General features: G+C 33.6%; 6 protein-coding genes across 6 annotated transcripts; 3 read left to right on the forward strand and 3 right to left on the reverse strand.

The window, feature by feature from the left end:
- Positions 1-15018: 15018 nt before the first annotated feature.
- On the reverse strand, positions 15019-15899 carry J7T55_014076 (uncharacterized protein; the record flags this gene model as incomplete). Its single annotated transcript, XM_053132120.1, has 3 exons — positions 15019-15199; positions 15298-15501; positions 15568-15899. 3 exons carry the CDS (start codon positions 15897-15899, stop codon positions 15019-15021), a joined length of 717 nt encoding a protein of 238 aa, XP_052989677.1.
- Positions 15900-16336: 437 nt separating this feature from the next.
- Positions 16337-16741, forward strand: J7T55_014077 (uncharacterized protein; the record flags this gene model as incomplete). The annotated part of the gene is made up of 3 exons (XM_053132121.1): positions 16337-16427; positions 16504-16548; positions 16647-16741. The coding sequence occupies 3 exons, from the start codon at positions 16337-16339 to the stop codon at positions 16739-16741; spliced, it is 231 nt and encodes a 76-aa protein (XP_052989678.1).
- A 492-nt stretch (positions 16742-17233) lies between these two features.
- Positions 17234-20122, reverse strand: J7T55_014078 (uncharacterized protein; the record flags this gene model as incomplete). The annotated part of the gene is made up of 7 exons (XM_053132122.1): positions 17234-17447; positions 17526-17680; positions 17898-17976; positions 18116-18162; positions 18227-18480; positions 18627-19402; positions 19458-20122. The coding sequence occupies 7 exons, from the start codon at positions 20120-20122 to the stop codon at positions 17234-17236; spliced, it is 2190 nt and encodes a 729-aa protein (XP_052989679.1).
- Positions 20123-21650: 1528 nt separating this feature from the next.
- J7T55_014079 (uncharacterized protein) lies at positions 21651-22202 on the forward strand (the record flags this gene model as incomplete). The annotated part of the gene is made up of 1 exon (XM_053132123.1): positions 21651-22202. One exon carries the CDS (start codon positions 21651-21653, stop codon positions 22200-22202), a length of 552 nt encoding a protein of 183 aa, XP_052989680.1.
- A 289-nt stretch (positions 22203-22491) lies between these two features.
- Positions 22492-23757, forward strand: J7T55_014080 (uncharacterized protein; the record flags this gene model as incomplete). Its single annotated transcript, XM_053132124.1, has 3 exons — positions 22492-23070; positions 23169-23474; positions 23548-23757. 3 exons carry the CDS (start codon positions 22492-22494, stop codon positions 23755-23757), a joined length of 1095 nt encoding a protein of 364 aa, XP_052989681.1.
- Positions 23758-24375: 618 nt separating this feature from the next.
- J7T55_014081 (mg2+ transporter protein) lies at positions 24376-25908 on the reverse strand (the record flags this gene model as incomplete). The annotated part of the gene is made up of 5 exons (XM_053132125.1): positions 24376-24393; positions 24579-25066; positions 25123-25359; positions 25437-25692; positions 25747-25908. The coding sequence occupies 5 exons, from the start codon at positions 25906-25908 to the stop codon at positions 24376-24378; spliced, it is 1161 nt and encodes a 386-aa protein (XP_052989682.1).
- Between the last annotated feature and the right edge of the window lie 762 nt (positions 25909-26670).

The raw sequence follows: 26670 nt of genomic DNA on the forward strand, positions 1-26670 counted from the left end.
TATTAAAAACTAATTATAAACTTTTATTATTAAAAAATATAAAAATTTATTTAATTTTTTATATTTTAATATTAAAACTAATATTAATAAATACTAAATTTATTAATAATATTAAATTTAATAATTATAAATTAAAATATAAGGTAAAATAAATTTTTAATTATAAAATATATAATAATATTATAAAATATTTAATTAAATAAGAAAATTATAATAATAAAAATAATTTATAAAAACTAGCTAGGAATTTAATAAACTGCTAATAGTTTTTATAAAACTATTACTAAACCTATTATTTCTAAAAAGCAATACTTAATTTATATTAAATATATTAAAACTAAGTAAAAGCTAAATAGCTATATTTATAATACTTAATAAAATAATATTAAAAATTATTTATAATTTTACTTTATAAAAACACTTTTATTTAATATTATACTTATTTAAATTTTATATACTTTATTAAAATAAAAATATATAATACTTTTTAAAATAATAATTTTAATAATATAAGTATATAAAATACTTTAAAGCAATTTATAATTTAATTTATAAAAAAAATAATTTTTTTTTTACTTTTTTAATTTCCTTTTTAATATATTTTTATTTATATTAAACTTTTTTTATTATAAAAAAAATAAAAAATTAAAGTTAAAAAATATTATAAGAAAAAAATAAAAAACTATTTATAAGCTTAAATTATATTATTTTTATTATAAAATAACTTTTAATTTATATATTTAAAATATTAATTAAAATTTTTTAAATAAAAGTAATAAAAGTTATAATAGTAATAATAAAAATAAAGTATATTGCTTTTAATACTTTAAAATTAAATTAAAATAGTAAAAGTTTAATATTATTTAGTTTTTTTAAAATAAGGTTTTTTAATTTTAAATATAATAATTAAAAAATAAAAGATATAAGGAATAAAAAGTAAAGAAAAGATTAAAAAAACTATATAAGAAAAATAAATAAAAATAAATTTATATAAAAAAAACAGGCTATAAAAGTAAATAAAAAGATTAAATTAAATCTTTAAAAATAAAAACCTTAAAAGGAGGAAAATAATATTATAACTTTAATAAAAATAAGATTAATAATTAATTTTAAAAATAAGTATAGGCTGGTTATTATATAGCTAAATAGTAAAGAAAAGAATATATTAAGCTATATAACTTATTAGCTTATATAAAGTATAAATTACTTAAATTAAAATTAAACTAAATAAACTAGTATTTAAATTAAAATACTTATTTTTAAGCTATTTAAACTAATATTATAAATTAATAAAATTAGGTTTAAGCTTAATAATTTAAACTAAAAAAATAAATTATATAAAATATACTTATTATTAAATAAATAGTATTAATTTAAAACAGCTTTTTAGTAGTTAATTTAAATATTTACCCTAAATAGCTATAAAGCTTTTAATTAATTATTATTATATATTATTTAGAATATTACTATTTTAAATGCTTTTTAAATATAAACTTACTTATTAATATTATAAACTAATAAAAAGAACAGCACTAAGGTACCCATTCTAGCAGTTTAAAAAACTAACAAAAAAAAACTATAACGCCAGCCCTATAGTATTAAAGTATAAAGTTATAAGATATACAAAATTTAAAGTTAAGGTCCAGCTTATAAAACTCAATTATAAGCCTAGCAAACTAGCTTACAAAATAGATTATTAAACCTTATACTATAGCTTAACAGCTTAACTAGTAAGCTAATAAGCTACTAAAAAGTTAGAAATATATAAAAATATAATCATCACCACAATAAATAACTTTTATAAAACAAACTCTTTAATTATTAATCTAAATATTTAATTTTACTAACTAAATAACCTTACAGCTAGTAATTATTACTTATACTCAAAATATTATATAATTAAATATCACCTTTACAGCTATACTACTAACATAAACCCTACAAACTATTACTAAATCTTATAAAGGTTTTATATAATTATTATATTTTAACAACTCTTATTCAAAACAGCTTATATATATACCAACTATACAATATCAAAACATAATAATACCTTAAACTCCCACCTCCTCCAACATTAGCAATAACAGCCTTAGCACCTAAAAACTCGCTAACTAAATCAAACTCCTCTAATAAAAAATTAATTGCCTCTATACCGCCCAGCAAACTAAATCCTACAAAATAAATAAACCTAACCCCTATAAAAAAAATAAGGAAACTCTTTAAAGATTCCTTACCTAATACTAAGCCTACTTTAAACACTATACTCTCCAGTTTAATACTAACTATAACAAAATTATCTTTACAAAACACTATCTTAAAAATAATACACTAGCATAATTTAAACCAACCCTTAAAAATTACCTAAAAAATAAAAAAAAAAACTAAAACAATAATATAAAAAAAATATTCTAAAGCTTTAACTATTTTAAATAAGTATTTAAAAACACTTTTAAAAATCTTAATAAGGAAAAAACTATAAAGTAATAACTTATATAACTTTAATAAAATAACTTAGCTTCTACTTATATAGCATACTTTAAATAGCTTACTATATATATTAGTTAAGGTAAGGAAGCGCTTATAAGCTAATTTTATAAAAAACTTAAAAAAAATATTAAAAACAAAATTGCTAAACTAAACTAACCTAATAAATTCACCAAATATATTTCTATAACTATATATATCAACAATTAACTCTTTAAATAAAAGTAAAAACAATAGCATAAAACCCTAAATAACTTATAAAAACCTAAAAACTAACCTAATATTAAAAAAAAGTATTAGTATAATAATAACTTTTATAATAACAATAAACCTAAATACTAATAAAGCTATAGCAACACCTCTTATAAAACCTATATAAAGCCTATAAAACTTAATATAGCTTAATAAAAGCCTACTAATAAAAACTACTATAATTATAATAAAAAAAGTTATTTTACTAGAAACTACTATTAACTAAAAAAGCAATAATAGCAGTTAATCCCTAAAAAGCAATACCAATTAAATATAATTTAACAACTAAACCTCCTAAAACAACACAGCTATTTACTTAGTAAAAAATATATAATATACCCAAAAAGCAGAACTAACTATATTTATTAACCTAACCTTTATATAAAATATCTAATCCACCCTAACAAATAAAAGCTAAAAAATCTAAACAACCTACTATTTATTCCTAAGCAAATAGTAAATACTAATAAACAATATAAAACCCTTTACTAAACCTTCTATTACTACAATTAATACATACTACACCTTTCAAAAAAAAAAACCTTTAAATAGTTTTTTAAAAAACCTTAATAAGAAAAACAATTAGTAATAGGAAAATAAGAACTACTATACAATATAGTAATAAATAACAATAACTTAAACTATTTAAGCACTACAAATAAAAAACTAAAAAACCCTTAGAAAAACTATAAGAAAACAAATAAAAACCCTATAAAAAACCTAAACAAAAATCCCAAAAAATATCTAAAACTTAGCATCCCTATTACCCTAAATACTAATATAACTAAAATTGCCATTATAAACACCATAATTAAACAAACTTATAAAAAACTTAACCAGCCTCTAAAATTATAGTAAATAAAAGATAAGCTATACTTATAGCTAAAATATCCTAATCACTGCAATATATCCTAAGCCTTTTATATATAAAACCTATATCAAACCTACTTTAAGAAAAAAGCATAAAATACCTTTTTTCCTAAACAGTTCAAAGCAAAACCTATCATATAAACCTATAATACAAATAAACTCAAACACTAGGAACTCACAAACTACAATAAAGAAAAAGCTTATATTACCTTTAAGTTTAGCCCCCACCTACCATTAAAATACCTATACAAATAATAAAAAGCCCTAAACTACAAAATACCCTTTTACCCCATCCATATAAAATATAAAATTATAAGCTAACATTACAAAAAACAACAACAAAAAGCAGCAATATAACAAAAAATCACAGCCCTCTAACAACAAAAAGCAGGAAAAGAGTAAGATTACCTATAATAGAACAATAAACAATTATAAACTATAAATCCCTTTATATAATATAAACAAACTACATATATATTATACTAAAAGCAGAAATTAATAGAAAAATATACAGCATATTATTAAATAACAGCGCTTAAGGTAACTTTATATTACTAAGAATTATTAATAAAAACTAAATACTATAGCATCAAAAAAAAAACCCCTATCAACTCAATACCATAAAAAAAACAAAAATAAAATACAAAAACAAAATAATCAACATAAAAACTAATTATCTACCTATCTCAATCTAAAAATACACAACTTCTATAACTATAAATATTACAAATACAGCACAACATAAACTAATCATAAAACTTCCATAGCTAAAAACTATAAATCCCCAAATCAATTAAACCACTAGCCAGATCTTTTAAAACAATACTATTCCCTAAAGGAAAGTTGCAATTAACAGCATAAAACAAAATCACATCACTAAAAACAGCATAACAAAGCACTTAAATAAACCCACAAATACCTTTAAAAGCAGATAAAAAACCTAGCTTTAAAAAAACAGGGAAAAATTAAACCCCTTACAAACCTCACAAAAAAGCTAAAATCAATTAAAAAAACATTACTCCAAAAAGAAAAACTAAAAACATACCACACACAAACAAAAAACACAAAAATACCTCCTTTACCTCCATCAAGCAAACACAAAAATTGCCTTAATAAAATTAAAAAAAATACTATACAAATACTATAAATTTAAAAAAATATTCTAAAAAGAATTAAACATAAAAATCCTTAAACACAATCAATAAAACTACAAAATACTACTATAAAAAGAAAAAACACTAAAATTCCACAAAATCTATAAACTTAATAAAAAACAACTTAAAGCACTCCAAAAATACCTTAATAAAAATCTTAAAAAAAAATATATTTAACCTTTAAGGTTACCAGCAAAATACCCAATCCTATTTATACTAAAAAAAAACAGCAAACTACAACTATATATAAACTACCAATAACTTAACAATATCACAATCAAAAATCAATACCCACTACTACTTATCAAAAAACTATAAAATCAACTCAAAAAAGTAAAATAGTTTATAGCTCTAAACCTAAAAAAAGCCTACAACCTTATCTAAATAAAAAAAGAAAAAAAATAAAAAATAGCATTTTAAACACACTACAAGCACTATAAATACTTAATTATACTATTTAAATTAACTAACACACTAATATCATTTTAAAAAATAATTAACTAAATCCTACACAAACACTTTAACATCTTTATTATCGCTTACTTTAACAATATCCTTATCTTCTTAAATAACCTCAAAACCTATAAAAAGCATATCAAACAAATACTTCAAAAACTTCAAAATATAAACCTCTTAATAAAACCAGAAAAAAGTTTCTTCCACACTTAAAAAATCAACTACCTCAAATACACCATCAAACCAAAATATATCAAAATACAGAAAAATAAAGTCTAAGCAATTAAAAAATAGCTAACCCTAATATATATCAAAAATATCAAAGCATTCCAAAAATACATCAACTTTTACAAACAATTTATCACACATTACAGCAACATCGCAAAACCCCTCATAAACCTTACAAAAAAAAACCTTAAATTCCAATAAATAAAAAAAAATAATAAGCTTTCCAAACCCTTAAAAACAAAGTTATAATAAACCCTATACTCAAAAAAGCAAACCTAAAAAAAGAATTTAAAATACATACAAACGCCTCAAACAATACAACAAGCAAAAAACTCATATAAAAAAACAACTAAAAATAAATACATATTATTACAAACTTCAGCAAAAAATTTAACAAACCAAAAACACACTACACAACACCCAACAAAAAATTCATAGCAATTATATACACATTCCAAAAATAACAACAATACCTCATCAGCACTAAACAACAAATTAAACTTTATATAAATCATAAAAATCTAACAACCTTTACTATAATAAAAAAACTTAATAAGCAACAAATCAGATATATAAAATTCCTATCTCAGTTCAATATCAAAATCATTTATATAAACAAAGTTAAAAATACCAAAGCAAACACACTTAGCCAAAAACCCAACTATTACAATAAAAAGTTACCTAAAAAATAAACAATTTTTAAAACTTAAGAAAATAGAAGTTTTACACTTAACTAAAAACTCAATATTACTATTAAAATTAATAAAATAATAAAAACACCTATAAATCCCAAAAAACAAAACCAATTAATTAAAAATATTTATAAAACACTAGCACACAAACACCAAAGCATTACAGCAATAGTTAAAAGAATTTAAAAAAACTATCAAATTCCTAACCTTCAACAAAAAACAAAAAAAATTATTAAAAAATACAACTCATACAACAAAAACAAAACAACAAAACACAAACCTTATAAATTATTAAAGCCCCTACTAATACCTATAGCTATTTAATCATCCATCAGCCTAAACTTCATCATCAAACTACCTCTCTCACAAAAACCCTTAACTAAAATACTCTATAACAATATTCTAATAATAGTTTATAAACTAAACAAGTACATATACTTCATACCATACAAAAAAGCCAGCACCACAGAAAAACTTACCTACACCTTCTTACAAACTATCATAAGCAACCACAAAATACCACAAAAAATCATATCAAACAAAAACAAACTATTCACATCAAACTTCTAAAAATCACTAATAAAATAACTCAAAGTAAAATATAAGCTTTTTATAACAGTATATTTACAAACAAATAAATAAATAAAATAAATTAACTAAATTATAAAACAATACCTTTAGCACTACCTTAACTAGTTATAAAATAACTAAATTAAATTACTACTATTAGTATAGTTTGCTTACAACAGCACAACAACTAGCACAACTAAATAATTACCCTTCTTTATAGTTTATAAATATAAACTATTAGTATACTATAAAGCTTTACTAAACAATACTATAGCAAAAGCAGTAAAATAAAAAGCAATAAAAATCAAACAAATCCAAAAAAATATCCAAAAAAAACTTTCTTTTATATAAAAATAAATAACTAAATATATAAATCAAAAAAAAATTAAAAAACCAATTCTCAAAAAAGAAGATAAAATCTATCTTTTTTAACAAAACATTAAAACTAAGCAACTTAGCAATAAACTTAACCATAAAAAAATTAGCCCATTTAAAATTTTATAAAAACTTTTAAATATTAACTATAAACTTTTACTACCTCAAAAAATAAAAAAATATAATAATTTTTATATCTTACTCTTAAAACTAATACCCTAAAACACAAAACTCAAAATACAAATTAAAATAATTAATAAATACAATAAAAAATATAAAATAGAAAAAATTATAAACTTATAATAACACTAAGGAATAATAAAATACCTCATTAAATAAAAAGGCTATAACTTAAGCGAAAACACATAGAAACTAATCAACAATCTTACCAGTTACAAACAAATCCTTCAACAATACTAAGCCAAAAACCCAGCCCAAAATAAAACAAAAATAAACTAGTTAACTACAGCAACCAATCAGCCTAGAAAATCCACTAAACTAACCAAACAACCCAAAACCTAAACCAATTAACCAATCTACTAGTCAACTAAAATACTAATCAAGTAATAGCAATAAAACACCACAACTAATAAAAACAGCTATTAATTAAACACCCAACTAATCAAACCACCCTTACCAATTAAAACACTTTAACCAGTTAAACAATTAACTAGTTAAAAAAAAAACAAAATATTAGTTAAAATTTAATTAGCTACTAAATAAGCCACCTATAGGCATATTTTTATTATTAGCCACCTTACCCCCAATATCCAGAAAAGTAAACCAATCCTTAGCCACTACAGAACTCCAATCAAAAACACCAACCTTACTACCAACACAAAGCCAAACCTCTTAATCCACTATTCCGCCTATAGCCTTAAATAAGCAATAACCAGCTACTTTAATAAACTACTTAATAATACATTAGCGCTTAATATCTACCTCCCCTTTTTCCACACAATCCAGTTCATCTAAATTCCACAAGCCCCAATAAATAGCCCACACCATCTTCTTATACCACATACACTTCTACTTATATAAACATATTAGCTTCTCCTCCAACTCCTTAATCTCATCCTCCAGCTTCTAATACTAAATCAAAATATATAACAAATCCTGTAAATTATTAAAATCCAGAACATTACACTTTAACCGCTATTAGCAAACATACTCAGCACAACAGCTAAAATCTTACACAAAAACCTCGCAAAACAACAAACCCTAGCCATCACAAAAAAAACAGCATAGCATTATAATAGCATTTTAAAAAATAAACAACAAAAAAAAATCGCACTAATCAACCTTTTTAAAATAACAGAAAAATTTTAAAACCTAAAAACCCTTAATTCTACTTAATATAACAAATTAGAAAGGCATAATAAAATAAGCAATAATAAAGTAAAAAAAAAAAAAAGCTTATAAAACACCTTTAAAAACAAAAAAAGCAAAAAAAAAAATAATATTATAAACTAATAAAAAGAACAGCGCTAAAATACCCATTCTAGCAGTTCAGAAAACCAACAAAAGGAAACCGCAATACCAGCCCTACAGCACTAAAGTACAAAGTCACAGAATATACAAAACCCAGGGTTAAAGTCCAGCTCGCAAAACTTAATTACAAGCCCAGCAAGCCAGCTTACAAAATAAATTATCAAGCCTTACACTATAGCTCAATAGCTCAACCAGCAAGCTAACAAGCCACTAAAAAATTAAAAATATATAAAAACATAATCATCACTACAATAAATAGCTTTCATAAAACAAACTCTTCAATCATCAATCTAAATATTCAGTCTTACTAACTAAATAGCTTTACAGCTAATAATTATTACTTATACTTAAAATATTGCACAATTAAATATCACCTTTATAGCTATACTACTAATATAAACCCTATAAACTATCGCTAAATCTTATAAAGGTTTTATATAATTATTATAATTAAGTTTATTAACTAGGAACTAGTTGTAATTGTTATAATTATTCTTTTTTAATAATTTTTAATTATTTATATATTTAAAAACTATTTTATAGCTTTTTAGTTTATTATATTATATATATATTTAATACTTTTTTTAATTTAAAAAGCTTTTATTTAGTGTTTTTAATAATAAAATATTAGAATATTATTTATATAAAAAATTATTATAATATCTTTTATTTAGTTTATAAATAAATATAGTTTTTTTATTAATAGTAAAAGCTTAAATTAATTAAAGGTATAGCTAAATTTTTTATATTATTATAATAGTAAATTTTAAAGTTTATATAAAGTGTATTTTAATAATATATACTTTTTTAGTTTTTAAAAGCTATTTAATAATTTATAAAATATTAATTTATAACCTTTTTTTATAGTATTTAAGAATATTTTAGTTATATTTATTTAATTAATTTTTAAGTTAAACTTTATAGTTATTATAATAGTTATTTAGAAAGATTTAGCTATAAGTGTTATTATATAGGTATTTTATAGTAAGTTAAATACTTAAAGATTTTTTTATATATAAATCTGTGCTTTATATTTTATAAAGTTTCTATTTTTATTAAATTTATAAGTAAATATTTATTTTAAAGGTAAAGGTTTTAATATTGCTTTTTTTTTTATAGTTTTTTATATATTTAGTTTAATTAGTATTTAAATTTTAGTATATATAGCTTTAATAAAATTGTTTTTTATTAAGTGGTTTTTTAAGTTTTGTTATTTATTTAGTAGTTTTATAAGGTTACTTTAGTAGTAAGGATTTTTTTTTATTAGTGTGTTTATTATATAAATTGTAGCTTTAATAATTAAATATAAAGTATAGTAGTGGTTTGGGTGATATTCTTTTATACTCTTTATTTATTAACTTATATTAGCTTATTTTAGCTATAATATGTTTAGAAAATAGGTATTTTTTAGTTTTTTTTAATTTTTAAGTAATTTTAGAGTGTTTAAAAAATAAGTTATAAATATTAGGAAATAGTTAAATTTATTATTTTTTTATATTATAAGCTAATAGTTTGTGTATGTTAAAGGTTTATAATTTCTTACTAACTTTTTTATATACTTTATAATTATTTTTAATAATAAATTTTTACTTATTAAAATATTGTTTTTTTTTAATAGTAAAACTTTATTTACTAAAGCTTAGTTTTTTTTTAAATTTTAATTTAATTATAATTTAAGTATTAAGGAATATTTAGTTATTAAGTTAATAAGTTGTAATTTTAATTACCTGTTTTTAAATTAATTAAATTTTAAATTTAGTATATTTATTAATTTAAATATTTTTTTTAAAGTTAAAAGTTTTTATATTTAATTATTTATACTTTTTTTTTAAAAAATATTATTTTAATAAAATTTATATTTTTTAGTATTAAGTATACTTACTTTTAAGTTTTAACTTTTTTATATATTAGGTAAGTTAGTTATATTAAGTAGTATACTTTTAAGATTGCTTTTTTAAAGTTAATTAGAGTTATTTAAAGCTTTTTTTATAGTTTATAAATTTAAATTTATAATATATATAAGTTTTTTAACTTTATTAGTTACTTTAATTATAAGTATAAGTTTATTAAGCTTTACTTTTATTAATATATTAAATACTTTATTTTTTAAATTTTTATAAAAAAGCTATTTATTAAAGTGTATATTATATATAGTTTATACTTTATTAAGTATTAGAATTTAAATCTTATATAAGTTAAATATATAATAATTTATAAAATACTTTATATAAATATACTTTTATGTTTTAAATAAACGCTTATTTATTTTTTATATTTTATTTTTATTAAGTATATAAACTTAATAGCTATAAATATAAATACTTTTTTAATTAAAATAAAAATTTATAGTAAATTTCCTTATAATTGCTAGTTTATATTAATAGAAATATTAAGTAAACTATTTTTTAAGTATTTTTATTAGGGATTTTTAGTTTTTTATTTAATATAGTAAAATAGTGTATATTTAATAAGCTGCTTTTATAGCTTTTAACTATAGGTATAGTAGTAAATTTACTTTATAGCTTATAGTAATAGATTGCTTAATAAGTTTATAATTAGCTCTTTTTAAACTTTTATTGGGTTTATAAGTATTTGCTAGTAATATTTTAAGCTTAATTTTTAAGTTTTTAACTTATATTATATAATTAGTTTTAGTTTATTAGCTAAATAATAATATATTATTATTTAAGTGTATTATATAAATTATAAGTTTAAAGCGTTAATAAACTTAAACTTTAAAGTTTTGTAGTAATAGTAAAATTTAGTTTTTTATTTTTTATATTAAAAAGTAAATAAATAGTTTTTTATTTTATTTATTTTTAATAATAAGAGCTTATTTTATAAAATTTAGGGCTTTTTTAAAATTAAATAGATTTTAGGAAATTCTTTAAAAAAGCTTTAGTAAGAAGTGATTTAAGCGAGCTTTAAATATAATCTTTATTATATATGCTTTTAAGTAGTATTTACAGTTAATTTATGCTATGTTGTTAATTTGCATTCTTTTTATAGTGTTAATAAGTTTTTTTAGAGTATTTTTTCTTAAGTATTTAGATTTAAGGTACTAAATATATTTTAAATTTATTTTAAGAAATGTGTGGTTTATTAAAAAGTAAAATATATATTATTTTTTTTTTTATTTTTTAAGTATTAGAAGTAATATTACTTTAGTTATATTTTATAGCTATTAAAATCTATAAAGCTTAATTATAGAGAGTATTAAAGGTAAGTAAATAAAGAGTAGTTTATATTTAAAAAATATTAAATTATATTTTTTAATAAGTGCTTATAAAATTATACTTTTTTTAAGTATTTTAAAGTATAATATATAGTTAAGCTTATAATATTATATTTTTAATTTTTATAAATAAGCTTTAAAAGTAATATTTATATAAAAACTTTTTATAATTATTATATTTTTAAGTTTAAGATTTTTAATTTATAATTTTATTTTTTTATTAAGTATATTTTTAAGTATTTGCTTTTTTTTTTAATTATTAAAAATAAAGTTATTCTTATATTTATATATTTAGCTTTAATAAATTTAATAAAAGAGTTTAGTTTTAATAGTTAAATATTATTAATTAAGTATACTATACTGTAATTATTAAAAACTATTAAGTTTATAAGTATATAGTACTTTAAATATAGTATTAAAAATACTTTTAAGTTTTTATTTTTTTAAATATATATTTAGTTATAAAGTGCTTTTAAAAGTGTTGGATTAATAATTAATAAGTTTATATATAAAAAGTTATAAAAGAAAAAAGTGTTAAATGCTTATAGCTTAAGCTGTTTTATAAAAAGTATTTTAATATATTTACTAAGTATTATACTAAATTGGCTATATATTATATTAAGCTTATATGTTTATTATTAATATATTATACTTAGCTATTATATTTATAGCTATTATTTAGGTATATATTTTAAGTTATTATTATAAATTATTAATTATAAGAAAGCTAATATTTTAAGAGAAATTATTTTAAATAAAGTATGTTATAGGAAAAATATTATAAAATTAAATTTTAAAGATAAATTTTAAAGTTTTTATATAAGGTAGAAAGGTATATTAAGCTTTTTATATATTAAAAAACTTTATTATTAAAATAATATAAAGAATAAAGAATAAAGAGTATAAAAAAAATAAAAATAAAAGAGTATAAAAATCTTATAAATCTTTAAATAGTTAGTATTTAGTTTAGCTAAAGTATATTTATTAAAGTATTTACTTTTTAATAAATTTTAAATATTATATATTAAAGTTTTTTTATAATAATTAGCTAGTTTATACTTTAATAAATAATAGTTAAGCTAGTTTAGTTTAATTTAATATTAATTACTTTTTATTTTTTAGTTTAATAATAAGCTAAGTATTATAATTTATATTTAATTTTTATATAATTATATATTTTATATACTTATTTAATAATTAAAATATTAATTAATTTAATTTTTTTTTAATATAATAATATTTTAAAAGGTTATATTACTTTAATATTTAATTATATAATATTTTTTATATTTTTAAATAAAAGTATTACTATAATTTATAAGTTTACTATATTTACTTTTTTAATTTTTATATTTATAGTATTATAATTTATAATTTTTATTATTTAAATATAGTAAAAATGTTTAAAAATTTTATAGTTATAAAGATTTAATTATATATTAAAAGGCTTATAAATATTTTTTTATATTTTTTAAATATTAAGTTTAAAAGTTTAAAAACTTTATTTTATATAATTTTTTAAATTTTAATTTTAAATTATATTAAAGTAAAGTAATACTTAATTATATATAAAAAGTTTTTAATAGTAATTATACTTTTAATATTTAAAATTTTAAAAGTTTATTTATTAAAAAAAAGCTTATATTAAACTTAATACTAGTTTTTAAATTATATTATATAGCTTTTTACTTTTATAAAGTATATTTTGTAATATATAATAGTTTAATATTATATTAGCTTAAATATTATAAAGTACTTACTATATTAAAAAGATTTATTTTTAAGTATTAAATTTAAAAAGTTATATAAGATTAAGTTTAAAAATTAATTTATTTATATTTTTTTTAAATTTATAATTAAATTTTACTAATTATTTTGCTTATTTTACTATTATTTGTTTTTTTAATAACTATATTTTTTAAGTAAAAATTATAATATTTTATAGTTTTATTAATAGTAAGTTTTTTAAATTTAATAAGTTTTTTTAATATATATATTAGTAAAAATATTAAAATAAATTTAAAAATATTATTTTTTAGCTTATTAATAATTTAGCTTATTTATTATATATTAAGCTTTATTTAGTATTTAATATTTTATTTTTTAAAATACTTAATATATTATTTTTTAAAAAAAAGTATTATATTTTATAAATTTAGTTATAGTTTATTATTAAATATATTTAAGTTTATATATTTTTAGTATTTTTTTAGTTTATAATATAATTTTAAAAGTATATACTAGCTAAGCTATAAGTGCGAATTATTTATAAGCTATTTTAAAAGGTTATTAAAAAGTATATTAGTATTTACTATTAGTATAATTAAATTAGATTTATAATAAAAAAAAAAGTTTATTAAAAATAGTATAATATATTAAATAATATATATAAAAAAAGTAATTAAAAGCTTATTAAATAAATTTTTTATTTTATAAATCCTTAATATTTTTAGCTAAAAAGAAAAATAAATTAATAAGCTAAGCTTATAATTATAAAGTATTATAAATTATATAGTAAATAGTAAAGTATAAATAAAAGCATTATTATTTTAGTTAAGTTTACTTTAGTAAAGGGCGAGCCTTTAAAGTATAATTTATAGATACTCTGGCAGGTGCGTACTTTCCTATAGTAGCTTCTAGCAGCTTGTACGCACGCTAAATTTGTAACAACATGTCCATATGTATTAAGAATTATCAGAGCTTTCCTATGATTAGATACTGCGCTCGCTATGAATAAGTTTTCCTATTACCATCCAACCGAAAACCTTGCCCAAATCATGTTTGACGACATCACAGAGCAGCACCACGCCGCTCTAGCACGGCATAGCTTTCTGCCCGGCGAATTCTGTGCTGCCATGGCTGCAATCAATAGAATGGAGCCATTATCAGCCAAACCTGCAACATCCAAAGCATCTTATCTTGCAACCCAGTTGGAATCGCCAGCCTAGGTTGCATTGCGGCCACGCCAGTGTTGAGTGGTGTATTCCAGTATCCCACTTCTTTGAGGATAGATATCGGCGGAGCGACATCGTCAACTTGGCACAATGTTCCTTCGCAAGCGTTATAGTATCCTCGTGCGTTCTAGGATCAAATGATGCTCAGCTTTATTTCGTCAAGTACACCAATGGCGAATCAAGTTGTGTCTGTATCTATGCTTCTTGAGTAGCAAGATGAGGTCCTAGGCGAAGAGGTAGGAGACTTATGCGAATTAGACCCGAGAGAGAGTCGCTTGAATTGGAGTAATGAACACGCTCGCTCTTTCAGGGACTCCCTGCGCTGTGTCGGCGACGAAGCGGTCTGCGAGGCACAGATTCCTCCAGGAGGTGGGCTTCGCTGCCTCAAAGATGTCCAGCGTTTTATTTGTGATGGTGCGGACTGCGAGGCAGGGACTGCAGAAGGAGGTGGCATTTGTTGAACCAAGCTCTCCCGTTTATGCGATTGAGCCCGATGAAGCCTCTCAATGGGATTGAGCAATTGCATCACGGACTTTCTTCGTTGCACATCCGACGTGCTGGTGTTGCTGTCCATAGCTGGGCCCTCCTCGGCTGACGTCCCTCTCAGCAGCCACCTGAAGCGGACGTGGCCTGTGGGCCAACATTTTGCAGTTGAGGTAAGCTTCCGGATGAATGCATCGCCGTTTGCATCCTCGAGGCACGACTGCAAGATGACCTCCATGTCCAAGTTTCCAAGACTAGGAGATTGATATGTCAGTCAAATCGGAGAGAGGAAAAGGTGTGGGTTGAGATTGAGAACTCACGTAATGGTTTGCCCAGGTGGGCATTGTACCAAGAGCTCAAAGGTCTCACAGCAGGCGATTGCGGTCCATTCATTCCCCGAGGAAGACCGTCCGTCGACCACCCAGTACCCGTGAGTGGCATCTTCTAAGAAAACTGCTGCTAAGAAAAGAGCGACTTCATGGCTCTCAATTCTCCGCTCTCTTGACTTGCATTTGACGGGCTGGAGCTTGTCAAGGTGGTCGCAGTGTCTCTGCGTGCCTTTTCGAGGTATGAAGGGGCGCAGATACATCTCAGGAGCTGTTAGAGTATTTTGGCAAAAGACAGACTGAGTCTTTTCGGCTGTCTCGGCCATTTTGGTTGAGAGTGTTGTGTTGGCGAAATGGGTGTCTCTAGCTTGAGATCAGTAGATCAAGATAATCAAAGAACAGAATACGTCTGTAGACTGGCGGTCTAGGTTGCCAACAAATTATGAAGTGGGTCTGGATGATTGGTGGTTTTAAGACGAAGGTAAAATTAAGGACGAACGAAGGCCGTCTGTATTTATATCAGCACAAAGAAGAATGAATCGGACGGAATCATCTGATGGCAGTGAATACTGACAAGAACCCTTTTGTGTCTGGCTGTGCTAGATAACACTGACAGACTCTTACAATTTTGTCGCTCTCTTGTGCCAATCACTCCTTCAACATCAGCCAATAAATACATTGGTAGAATTGCGCAAGAGACGGAAACAAGCTCAAACACTAAAGCTTTGATAGTCATATGCTTTGATTCACAGGCTCTAGCACGATGTTAGTCTCTGGTGGTGCTTCCAAGGTCCTCATCTTGGCCCATGCGCCAAACAGGTGCCAAAAGAATTGGCTCAATCTCGTCGGTAGAGGTGACTGCGAAGCATAAATTGATTCTTATCACTCAGAGGTCTAGTACCTCATAGGCGACTTTTTCGCGCTGTCTAGAGCCCGATTATCGTATCTGGAAGACAACTTGGCACACAGCAAGCAGTATCATCCCGCTACCTCTAAAGCAAAGAGATTGGACGTAGTTACATGAAGAAGTCATTCTACAATGAAACTTGCATCCTGAAATTTGTCCCCTTTAGGTATTGCTTTTGTCCACTACTTGTTTTCATCTCTCGTTTCCGGCTCGACTGGAAATCGAGCAAGATTTCAGATATTCGCCGCCGTCGCATATTGATTTAAGCCGAAAGGCAAGTGACCGTGCAATGCAACTTTAATCACTCCCTCTACACAATTGTCACAGAAGACCTAGATAGTTCGGAACTTATACTGCTGACATAGCTACAACTCATTCCCAATACTGTTGAATATCATTACCCTTAGGAACGGAGTGAAGTCTTTTAGAGCGCTAACCCAATTGTACTGTGTCATGTAGTTTTAGTTTCAAGCTCGCAACACATCACTGGCAGAGGAGTATGCTTAAGGGCTTTCACATCTGGTCAAACACATAATGTTTATTGTTTTTCATCTTGGTTTGGTTAGAATGCTAGGTGACAAGATGCATATGTCAGGAAAAGCGGTTGGGGCCTACAGACATTTACAACCTATCATCTCGACAACCTTGGCCGAAGAAACTACCTTACAACCTCAAGTATTCCAACACCTTCCAGCGTTATGATGGATGGAGGAGAAGAGCATTGTGAAAGATGAGACAGTTTTTGCGATTGAATCACCCGAGTACAAGCACTGGGAAAGCTTCAGACTCGCCTGTGCCCCTCAAGTGAAGCGCACAATTTGCACCTGTCTCTCTATTGGGTATCCAAGCCGAGAGCGAGGACCCCTCAATCAGAACCAACGACCACCGACCCGTTCCACGGATAGAAAGACCGGGGAAGTGACTAATAAATACCGTGACATCTGGAGCGGGAGGAGGGTGGTTGGTGCTAAGCGGTCAAAGCCACGCTCTCGAACGGGTGACCAGTCTCGGACGGCTGCAGTCACACAGAGATGGACTGACTCACCCACCGATCACACGCAGCACAGCAGCCCGACCTATCTGCAACCCTGCTGAGTGACTGTAGCCTGCCGAAAACAGGGACACGAGATGGGACAAGTCGGCAGGAACAAGGAGCTCAACGTGACAAGCCGATGCCGAAACGCGGGATACCGAAGCGGCCTGTCGTTTTCGATATTGGCCTATAAAGTATCGTATAGCACCCGCTCACTCTCTATATCCTGAAGATGTCCATTGGAGGAATGAATCCAATCACCCAAAGGGGGTCTACTTCTAAATGTGATAGATACCACATGCTGGATTCCGCTGATACAATTTGGCTATACGCTGAGAGCTAGCTCTACTATAATATCTTGGACGGTGATGCCATGTAACAAACCGTGCTGTGCGGCTTTGCTAGCGGCGCTTCTTGCTTCGAGTTCGCCTGTTCTTCCTGGATCGCAGAATAGAGCGCCTCACTAGGAAGCTCTTGATATACTCCAGGATGGGATCCCTCATCAATACAAGAATCGTTGCGAAACTCATAGGTGCCGCAATCATCCAACTTCCCATACATGTTAGCGCAATCCTCGTAAACTCGTGTATGGTATTACTTACAAGAACGTGATACCACGGTCCAGGTCACCGAAGGGTTGGAAATTTTGCTATACAATCCAGAGTCAGCAATCTAAAGCGCGGTGGAAGCAATTTGAGTTGATGGAAACATACCCCGAAATATCCAGTAAGGAAGGTCAGTGGGAGGAAAAAGATTGTAGCGAGCGTGAGCTGTTTCATCGATTCATTCTGATTTGCAGCAATCGTATTGAAGATCAAGTTGATAAGCCCGTCCGCCTGAGCCTTGATGGCGTTCAATGACTCTTGAATCAGCACACAATGATCCAGGACATCTCCAAGATACGTATATGTCATCGGGGTGATAATAACGCCCTTTGAGCTGTCCTGGAGGTGAATTGTAGCAGATTCTACAAAGTTGTGTCAGTGAGGTTCCTAATGGACATGACAATTCCCGGAGCTTGCGGACGCTAAGGGAGGCTTCGAGTATGCCGTACCCACTGCCTCGCAACTCTCGTGACACACCGGGAAGCAAAGACAACACAGAATTGCTTACCTTGGCTCATTTCCGTTTTATGGTCGCGGAGTGCGTTGATCAGATTGACAACCGGGTTGATGAAGCTGAGAATCTTATTGAGCTCACATATAATAATATAAAGCTTCTTGGTATGGGTGATATTGGGCCGCGTCAGAATATCAAGCTCGAGGTCTCCGATGACATCGCCATAGGTGGTAGCCACGGGGATGGCGAGATCAATTACTGCGTCTACGATGGCTTGCCCGACCATAGATGCGTCGCATGATTGCCTGAGGACCGTGTCTCGTGTATATAGCCGCGTGAGAATGGGCTTTTCAATAATGTCTGCAGAGAGTTCGAAGAATGAGATGACCGTGTTGTCATTCGTGATGAACATCGACACCTGTTCCGCGATCACGGCGAGATCAAGGGATGCCAAGGCAGCATGTTTCTCCATGAATTCGACTCTCGCCTCGTTGGGACCAGAGTTGTACCGTTGAACCGTTCGCTCGAGTGTTGCTCCTGACGCGGTAGAGAGATCGGTGTCCCATGACTGGAGTTGGAATCGAGAGCTCTCGGCACCATTTTCGAGTTTCTCGGATGTTGGCCGTTTCGGCTGTCTGGTTCTCCCAACCATGCTTCGGACCGCTGACGAGATGCCTTTCGCAAAGCCGGAGCCCTTCTTGCCTCTGCGACTTTTCCCACTGTGTCGACTAGTAACGTCCGAGTCCGAATCTGAGTCGCTGCTTGAACTCTCGTCTGACACGCGCACAAGTTTGATCATTGTGAAGACGATGAAGGCGTGGTTCGCGTACCTACATCGGTGAGCTCAGCGAAGGGCGCGTGTGGCAGAATAATCTTGTCACTCACCAATCTGTCTTCGTCCTGTTTCTCGTGTTCAACAAATCCTCGATAGACAATTTGTGCAGCTGTTTGTACTGGCCCAAAGTCGAGACCACATCCCAGCTGAGGCCATTTATATTGATCCATCGGCATTTCGCCCAGCTCGGCTGAGGCTCCTTCAAGAAAGGCCCGAGGCTGTCATTATCGAGCCTGGTTACATGGATATTGTCATGCGAAAAGTCGATAACGTTTATTTCACAGGCAGCCGAGAGCTTTGGCAGCGATGCGCGTCCTCCATCTGTCTTGAACGGATCCAAACCCGGCTCGGCACCTGGGTGCCAGCCTTTTTCATGCTCGAATTCGCTGAAATCGTCGATGCTCTTGAAGGTATTTGCGCGCGTGACTCGTCGACGGATGGGAGAGCCTATGCTGGTCATGGCTCGGTGTCGATGCAACTCTGTGTCGGATTTCGTGACGGTACGAGGTGAATTAGTCGGGGGACGGATGAGACCAGCATTGGAGTCAGCCTCCATTTCGTAGTGCACTCGTTGTGCTGTTCGGGCGGGCGTCTCTGGAACTGGCGCAGGTGCTGAGGCATCGGATGGCTCTGATATTGACGTGTTTATGGGCGCCAACGGAACTGCGAAGTCTCGCGCGGTGGTACCGGGCTGAGGCCCTGGCTGTTGCGACATGTTGCCGGGTTTGCGATAGCACGCCCAGGGTTTCTCTAGATGTCGGCGAGGATGCGCTATGGTCGCCTGAAAGCCCCAAGGCCTACATGTGATGGACTGGAGCCTGCGAGCAAGTCGAGTAGGAAGCGCTGATGGATTCTCGCACAAGACAGAGGCGAGAAGCTGAGGATGTGCGCGCATGTGAAAGGAAATAAGCTGTCTGTTGGTAGGAGCAAGGATCCACGCTTCAGCAGGGGCCCCAAACTCGCGGTCCTAAAATAACCTCAGTTCAGCCCCCTGGTTTGACGGCAGCGGAGAATCTCGTATCGGAGCCCCAGCGATAGACGGAAGGTTCCATTGCAAGATTCGTCAGATTTTGGTGATGGAGCATTCGATCGAAGCATGTGGTGCTGTCCAGTTTCTGTGTCGTCTCCAACGCGGTAGTCGGGGTCCAGCAAGGGTCGCGGTGGAGGTGGAGGCGGTGGACCCCAGGAGATGGAGAGTGGGAACAAGCTTTCGTTCAAGACAGGGGACTCCCTTAGTCATCATCGCCAGATACGCGACGAACGACGTTGAATTAAGGATTGCCCTTCGGTCTTTGTCCTGGTGGGCTTCGGTCCAGACATTGCCGACTTGGCATCAATTATGGATTCTTCCGAGTATACATGTACATCAACCCACCTCTGACATTCCGCCTCCCTCAATCTTCACCACAAGCAGGACTTCCTAATCTTTTCTCCAGGAGGAGTCGATCCCGCGACCCACTGCGGCATACGAAGAGACCTGCTGGCGGTTTTGCCAAGTCAAGATCACTCGCATTACTGAGCTGCCAAGCGGTGGGACAGGTCGGCACTGACAGCTTCCTGTCCCAGCCTCTTGAGGCGGCGTACCCAATCACAGTTGCACCAGGCCGAGATATTGACAGCCCTATTGCTTCAATGTAGCATATATCTAAGCGAAAGATGTCCGCCGGCAGACCCACCCCGTTTATCCTGCCTCGTTGACTGCGAAGACTTGATTCTCATATGTCGACGTGTTTGCTCGGCATGCGCCGCGGTTGTGTTGACTCATTGGATATTCCCACGGGGTCTTGGTCAGATAGGTACATGTGGCAGAAGCCCGACGCCTTCTGGAAAAGTAGACTTTTCAAATTGATTCACGACATGTTACTACTCATCCGGCCATAATCCTCAGCTTCACGCCTTGACATTCCCTCCCATCCAGGAAAACCGCATGTCGTTATATCGACGAGAAGAAAAGCTCCATCTAAGACCAGCCTCCTCAGCCTCGATGGGCCAACGAGCAAGGCCTCGTGCCGAGAATGACCCATCACATATCACAGACTAGGCCCATGGAATTCCTAGATGGCTGTTATCCGTGCCAAGGCGAACAGAGTCTACAGCTACATATACTCGGCTAGAGTACCCACATCCTTGGCCCACGTCGTCGTTGCCATGGTTCGTGTCTCACCCGAGGCTATCTCTCGCTGCGTGACCAGGATCGGGAGGCTCGACGTCGCCTCCCGCCTGCTAGGCTCCTTCCGAAATGCATGTCTCATCCGAACGCCTCAACAGTCGCAGGGGCCACCTCCACGAGCGGCGGACCTATCACAGCATGGCTTCGCAAATACCGCCCACGGCATGACCTGAGCCTCAATGAGGCGGTCGACGAGAATGACCGGTCTGGAGCACGCATCCAGCCTCTTGGCCACGGGCTCGCAGCGTCGACCAAGCAGCGCCGAGGCGGTGAGCATTCAATTGGACGGCCCGAAGCGAGGATGACGGTTGAGACTCATCCTCAGTCACCCGCATCCTGCTTGTCCACCGTGCTGCGTGGTTTGGCGGACCACGGCCTGCGGACTGCCACGCGCTCACTCATCACCACCACACGGCGGGCAGGGATACAGAACGATGCGAGATGCGGGGCGACCTTCCGCTGCGGCGGTTATTCGCCTGCTGATCCACGCCTGCTCGACGAATGCTTTTGCTCCACGGCGGCGCCCACGTTGATGACAAGACGGTCGCAGCACGACCGAGACACCGCTTTCGGTTGGGCAGCAAATGGTCTGAGGATCTATCGCGACCCAAGCAGCCCTTTCTGAATCCCGCTTATCCTGACAGGCGCCGTGACGCTATCGTGTCTTTGCCAGGGCTGGGTGGGGATGTGTTCCCGTCAATATGACTCTGGCCTAATAGGGCTGGAGTGGGCTCGCCTTATTTATAGCCGAGCGATCAACTCCCACCTGGCGCTCGATCAAACCGAGACACTCGCTTCTTAAGCGACCTTATACTGCTTCTACCATCAGAGCCTCTTCATAAAGTCTTGTCTTCGGTAACCCCCTCCGAGAGTGACACAGGCGTCACCCTGCAGCTCAGAGGCCCCTCCTTGTGATGATGAGAACGGCTGCCTTCTACACCCAGGCTACTAAGGCTCTCGCTGCCTCCTGGCAGAGACTTCATCGACTCGTCGGTTTCCGAAATGGCTACGACTTCGTCCTCTGGTGCATCTTCGCCCTGGGCCTGCTCGGCTTCGCAATCAGTCGGGCCCCATATCTGGACTACTATGGCGTATTTTGCAAACCAAACTCGCTGACAACAAACTTACACGCCGCACCCGGGGAGTGCTACTTTTTCCTCAACGGCGGGCGGGAGCAGATTGGCATGATGCTACACCTTTATGGGATAATTCCGTGCTGCATTCTGTTGTTCTTCCAATTTGTGCCCGTCATCCGACAGAAGGCAATCTTGTTCCACCGGATCAACGGGTACGTTGTCATAATATTGATGGCAGTTGCTTTGGTCGGCGGGTTGATGGCGGTGAAGAATTCGTTCGGAGGGGATATGTCGTTCCAAGTTGCCAACGTGCTGCTTGGCGCGTCAATACCCATTTGCCTCTCACTAGCGATGATAAATATCAAGAGACTGCAGATCGACCAGCACCGAGCGTGGATGTTGCGAACCTGGTTTCTGGTAAGGCGCCGTATCTCCCCGGGTGTTCGATTTCGGCCCACACAAACTTAGGAAAACCGTACCTTTGGATGAATGGACTTGACTGACAAACTCAACAGGCCGCGAGCATCATCACAATGCGCATAATCCAAAGCATCGCCAGCCGCGCTATTAGCGGGCAAGGATACGCAGCCATCCGGCCCTGTGCCCAGATCGACAGCGACGGCGTGCTCCCCAAGTCCGTGATCGAACACTCGTGGCCCCAATGCGCAGCGTATTTCACAGGGGCACGCCCCGACCAGCAGGTGCTCGTCAGGGCCGACTACTATGGCCTCCCGATTGAGATCAACGTGGCCATCTCCATCGTCAGCGGGGCGTCGGCCTTCACCGCGCTCTTCCTGCACGCCGTCGGCGTGGAGTTATATGTGAGCAGACAACGAATCGCAGCGGAGGGGGAAGAGGGGCGAGTTTCTGTTTTAAGCTGACCTCCAAGTCTAGCTCAACCTGACGCCAGCAGAGTCGGAACGTCTGCGCCAGGCGTCTTGTCGCAAGCAGTCGGCATTGGGCCTGAGGCGTCCTGCACGAATCGAGTCGGCCATTGATCAGTTCGAAGCCTCCTCCAAATTGTCTTCTCACGTTGATGGAAAAGAGGGTGTTGGGAGTGACGTTTCATCGGAGACTTCCTCGGAGGTGGCTGCTCACGAGTGACTGGCGATGCTGGAGCACCGTAATCCCTGCCATGATGAGTCTGAGACCGCTGTGGAAGAAGGAAAATCAATAAAAAAAATTGTTTTGTATTGCCAGAGACGAGGATCGAACCCTGGTTGTCACCCTCCAGCTTTTCCCTGGCTGGACCACAATTGACCTGCAGACAACTCGGGGACCTAGCCGCCCTGCCATGTGGTGTGAAATGGGATGATTGGCAGGTTTATAAAGGGGCAGCGAAGATCCGCCCCCCCCCCCCAAGCAAGATGAGAGAAATGTGTCTTTTTCTTGCACAGTCGATGATGAACAACAGATGCGAATTTTGTTCTTGCGTGGGGCGTCTTCTCTCACTCGTGCCTTGGAATGTTGAGTCTTTTGCTACTTTGTACCTGATGATGGTTCTGGTCAAATGAACGATCACTCTGCCGGGCCTAGGATTCAAGGAAGACAATCATTGCGCCGTGGCACTGTACCTCGAGTCTGTCGCCACGGCCCCAGACATCGCCATCTCAATTCGCTCGAGTACACTGAAGAATCCTTGCTGTGCAACAGTTCTGGTTCATCAAGGACCAATAATGTATTTACAGACACAGTAAAGGTATGTAGGTTCTACTGAATCGACTAACGACCTCCGCCATGCTTTACGGGTTAGAAACAAAAAGCCATGCGCCATAGAATTTACATGCATTCAAGACTGCCTTTTCTCCCTTTCTCTTCACCAGCCTTTACGGCTCCAAAGTAAACAGACTCGGCGGCTCTGGGCAAGATGCAGCTTCTAGTCTGCCATCCCCAGGGATGACACAGGTCTTGTTGCCTTCACTTACCGGCGCTAACGCAAAGCTCTCTTCACCTGTGAACGGAAACAGTTGCCCCTGATTTGTCAATCCCGACCCGTCAGCTCTGCCGCCACAGGAGAACAAGTTGACTTGGTCAAAACCTTGCCTTCGAGGATCAACAGAGATACAGCCCTGAGTGGCGGTGCTCACAATCAGGGCCGCCTCGCCGCCACTACCGTCGTTGTGCTTGCCCGAAGTGATCAAGTCCCAAGTCGTAGGATTGGAACAGTCCGCAAAGGTCACAGGGATGAGGTTCATCCTGAAATCGCCCGCGGTAGGGTCCACGGTGAGACATTGGCCATTGGGAGCGCGTATCTTGGTATTGCTGACTGCTCGCACGGCTGTGTCATCGCGTTGTTGGGCCTCGTCTACTGCGGCCTGATCAAGCGTGTTGCCAGCACCCGAAACTGCTGCAGGTTGGGCCGTGTTGACTCCTGTGACACCGGTGGCCTGAGGTTGTGATGCAGCACCGGTGGCTAGTAGCTTGTTAGCAAAGCAGAAGTTGCAGAGGATTCTTTGTTCTTAGACTTACTTCTAGGCACCTTAGCTGCAGCACTTCCAGAGGCAATGCCAGAGGCACTGCCAGAGGCACGAGTGGCCTCACCGCTAAAGAGGAACTCCTGTGTCGCATCCCCGGAACTGCAGTCGGCAATGTCCACGACATTGTCCTTTACGGCCAGGCACTTCCCTTGGGCGTTCTGCGGCTGCAACGACTGAGGGCCGTCTGGCTGGCTAAATGGGAAGATTTGAGAGTTTGTCTCAGCACCACCTACTGAGTGTTAGCATGTTGAAATCGATTTCAAGTCCGGCGGGGCCCGCGAGGGGTGGGGGTGTTGTTTGACTGACCTCCATCAGCCCTGCCGCCGCAAGAGAACAGAAGGACCTGGTTGCCTGCAGCGCGGCGAGGGTCGAAGTTGAAGCAAGCGTTTGTCGAAGTGCTCACAATGAGCATCGATTGAGGGGCAGAAATATGCTTCCCGGCAGTAATGATGTCCCATCCTTGGCCGTCTGTCGATCCACATTGCTCAACCTTGATAGGGGTGAGGTTGGCCCGGAAGTCGCCCGAGAGCTTGTCGACAGAGAGGCATTTGCCGTCAGAAGTCTGTGGGTGTGTGGTCAGGTTCGTGCTCACATAAAGAAGAGAAGCAGGACATACCTTGATGTTGATGTTGGACGCGGCCCTGGTTGCGGTGTCGTCACGTTGTTGAGCCTCAGCAAAAGCGGACTCATCAAGGGAGGTAACAGCCCTGGCTAAGACTACGGGGTTGGCGGAAGCAAGGCTCGCACAAGCGAAGAGTGCGATCAGCTTGGGAATCATGATGAATTGATGATGCTATGTATTTGAATGATTTGTGAGAAATGAATGTTCAGAAGCGAGGGGCTCAAAAAGAGAGTCCTGCTACAGTAGATGGGTACCTTGGACTAAAGGCGAAAAGAATGAAGATGACAAGAGTCTCAAGAGCTCATGAAAGAGAGAGGAGAAGAAAAAGTAAACAAAAGAGAGTGGAGGGAATCTTGTTCATCAAAACATAGCAGAAGTTCGCGACTTCTCTGATCTGGCGGAGCAGTGGGAGAGTGGGGAGGTGCGGCCACAGATCTTATACAAAGAGAGGCTTGCATCGCCAGAGGCAAGACAAACCGTACAAACAGATGCTGGCGCCACACTCCTGGATTTTGTGAGGATGTTTCTAGTGGGTTTCGCGGGTTGGCCACAATTGAGACGCCATCAAGAAACCCTCTGTGCCCTCAAGCCAAGCTTGCTTGACCACAAGAAAACTGCCATGCACGATGTTTTTGTGTTTGGCGCTTTGGCTGCGAAAGCGGCCGCGCCTGCGTCAAGAGGGCGCGAACATGCAACTGGGCTGGCCTAGCTGGTCGCAGGGCCTCTTGGGCTTATGCTTGACAGGCTTGTGCTTTGGTTCAATGGGCCGGAACATCAGGCCGGTCCTGGGTTTTTGGGGGATAGGTGAGATGCCAGGAGCGTTAAGGAAACGCCAAGCAATGGTTGTCCCCCAAGCGGCCAGGCCTTCTGTTGCAGCTGCAAGACGAAACCCACGATGTTGCACAGCAGGAGCTGGGG

Source organism: Diaporthe amygdali, assembly GCF_026229845.1.
Source record: "Diaporthe amygdali strain CAA958 chromosome Unknown NODE_30_length_622097_cov_64_914702, whole genome shotgun sequence".
NCBI lineage: Eukaryota > Fungi > Ascomycota > Sordariomycetes > Diaporthales > Diaporthaceae > Diaporthe > Diaporthe amygdali.